Source organism: Austrofundulus limnaeus, unplaced genomic scaffold, assembly GCF_001266775.1.
Source record: "Austrofundulus limnaeus strain Quisiro unplaced genomic scaffold, Austrofundulus_limnaeus-1.0 Scaffold2305, whole genome shotgun sequence".
Lineage (NCBI taxonomy): Eukaryota > Metazoa > Chordata > Actinopteri > Cyprinodontiformes > Rivulidae > Austrofundulus > Austrofundulus limnaeus.
The window spans coordinates 6,203-7,059 of NW_013954707.1; the positions used below are offsets into that span (position 1 = coordinate 6,203).

At 43.9% G+C, this 857-nt stretch overlaps 1 protein-coding gene across 1 annotated transcript in view; it reads right to left on the bottom strand.

Moving 5' to 3' along the window:
- LOC106510757 (serine/threonine-protein phosphatase 2A 56 kDa regulatory subunit epsilon isoform) overlaps positions 1-857 on the bottom strand; it is a gene marked incomplete at its 3' end in the record, with an annotated part of 20,189 nt that overhangs the window by 5,397 nt on the left and 13,935 nt on the right. Inside the window, 1 exon segment of the mRNA XM_013999475.1 lies at positions 432-533. Within this exon segment, the coding sequence (XP_013854929.1) occupies positions 432-533 (102 nt within the window).

An 857-nucleotide genomic window follows, 5' to 3' on the forward strand; every position in this document is an offset into this window, starting at 1 on the left:
CTGTGAAAATAAATTTGATAAAGTACAAATGAAAATAAAGCCTTTTTAAACCTTTGCATGGTAGAACCAGAAGCTGCTCTTCATATTAGTGAAAAACTTTGATCTTTTTTGATAACTTACCTTCATTTTTGCTTCTACTTTTCATTTAAAGCAGGTTTCCACTCTCGGCAGCTATCTAAGGTTCTTCTTCTACGTTTTAAAAAGTTGTTGAGTGTATTGAAACTTATTCAAAACCAATGTGGTCCTGTGGCCCTCTGCAGGCCAAAGTTAAAAACTGTTGTTCTTTTGAGGCCCTCAGGGTGGCGATCACGGCCCACAGGTTAAGAATCTCTGCTTRAGACCATTGAAGACACTGTTCAGTTCTGAGCACATGACAGGATGTAAACTTTTACACCTGCCTTTAATAAAAATTAAATAAAGTATGTTTTGACCTGTAGGTGGGGCCAGGAGGCCTCCAGCGTGGGCTCATCCTCCTCAGGGTCAAACTCGTTACTGTCACTGGGCGGAAGGGTCCGGAAAATGTTGTGAGACACCTGAGAGAAAACAACCATAAAAAACATCAGGAAACACCTGCCAGGGCCCYCCCCTGCACCTGCAGTCCCCCGATCAGAGGGGGACGCTTTCAGTCTGTGGACTTCTGACTGTCCCTACAGACATGCTCGGTTCTGGGTCCTTGGTTCCTGCTCATGGTTCAAACMGTCACYWTGATTAAGGTCACAYCAATTTAAATCTGCCAGGACCACATTCCAACAGGGTCCTGAGACATTAAGACCAGTTTAAACAGGGTCCTGAGACATTAAGACCAGTTTAAACAGGGTCCTGAGACATTAAGACCAGTTTAAACAGGGTCCTGAGAC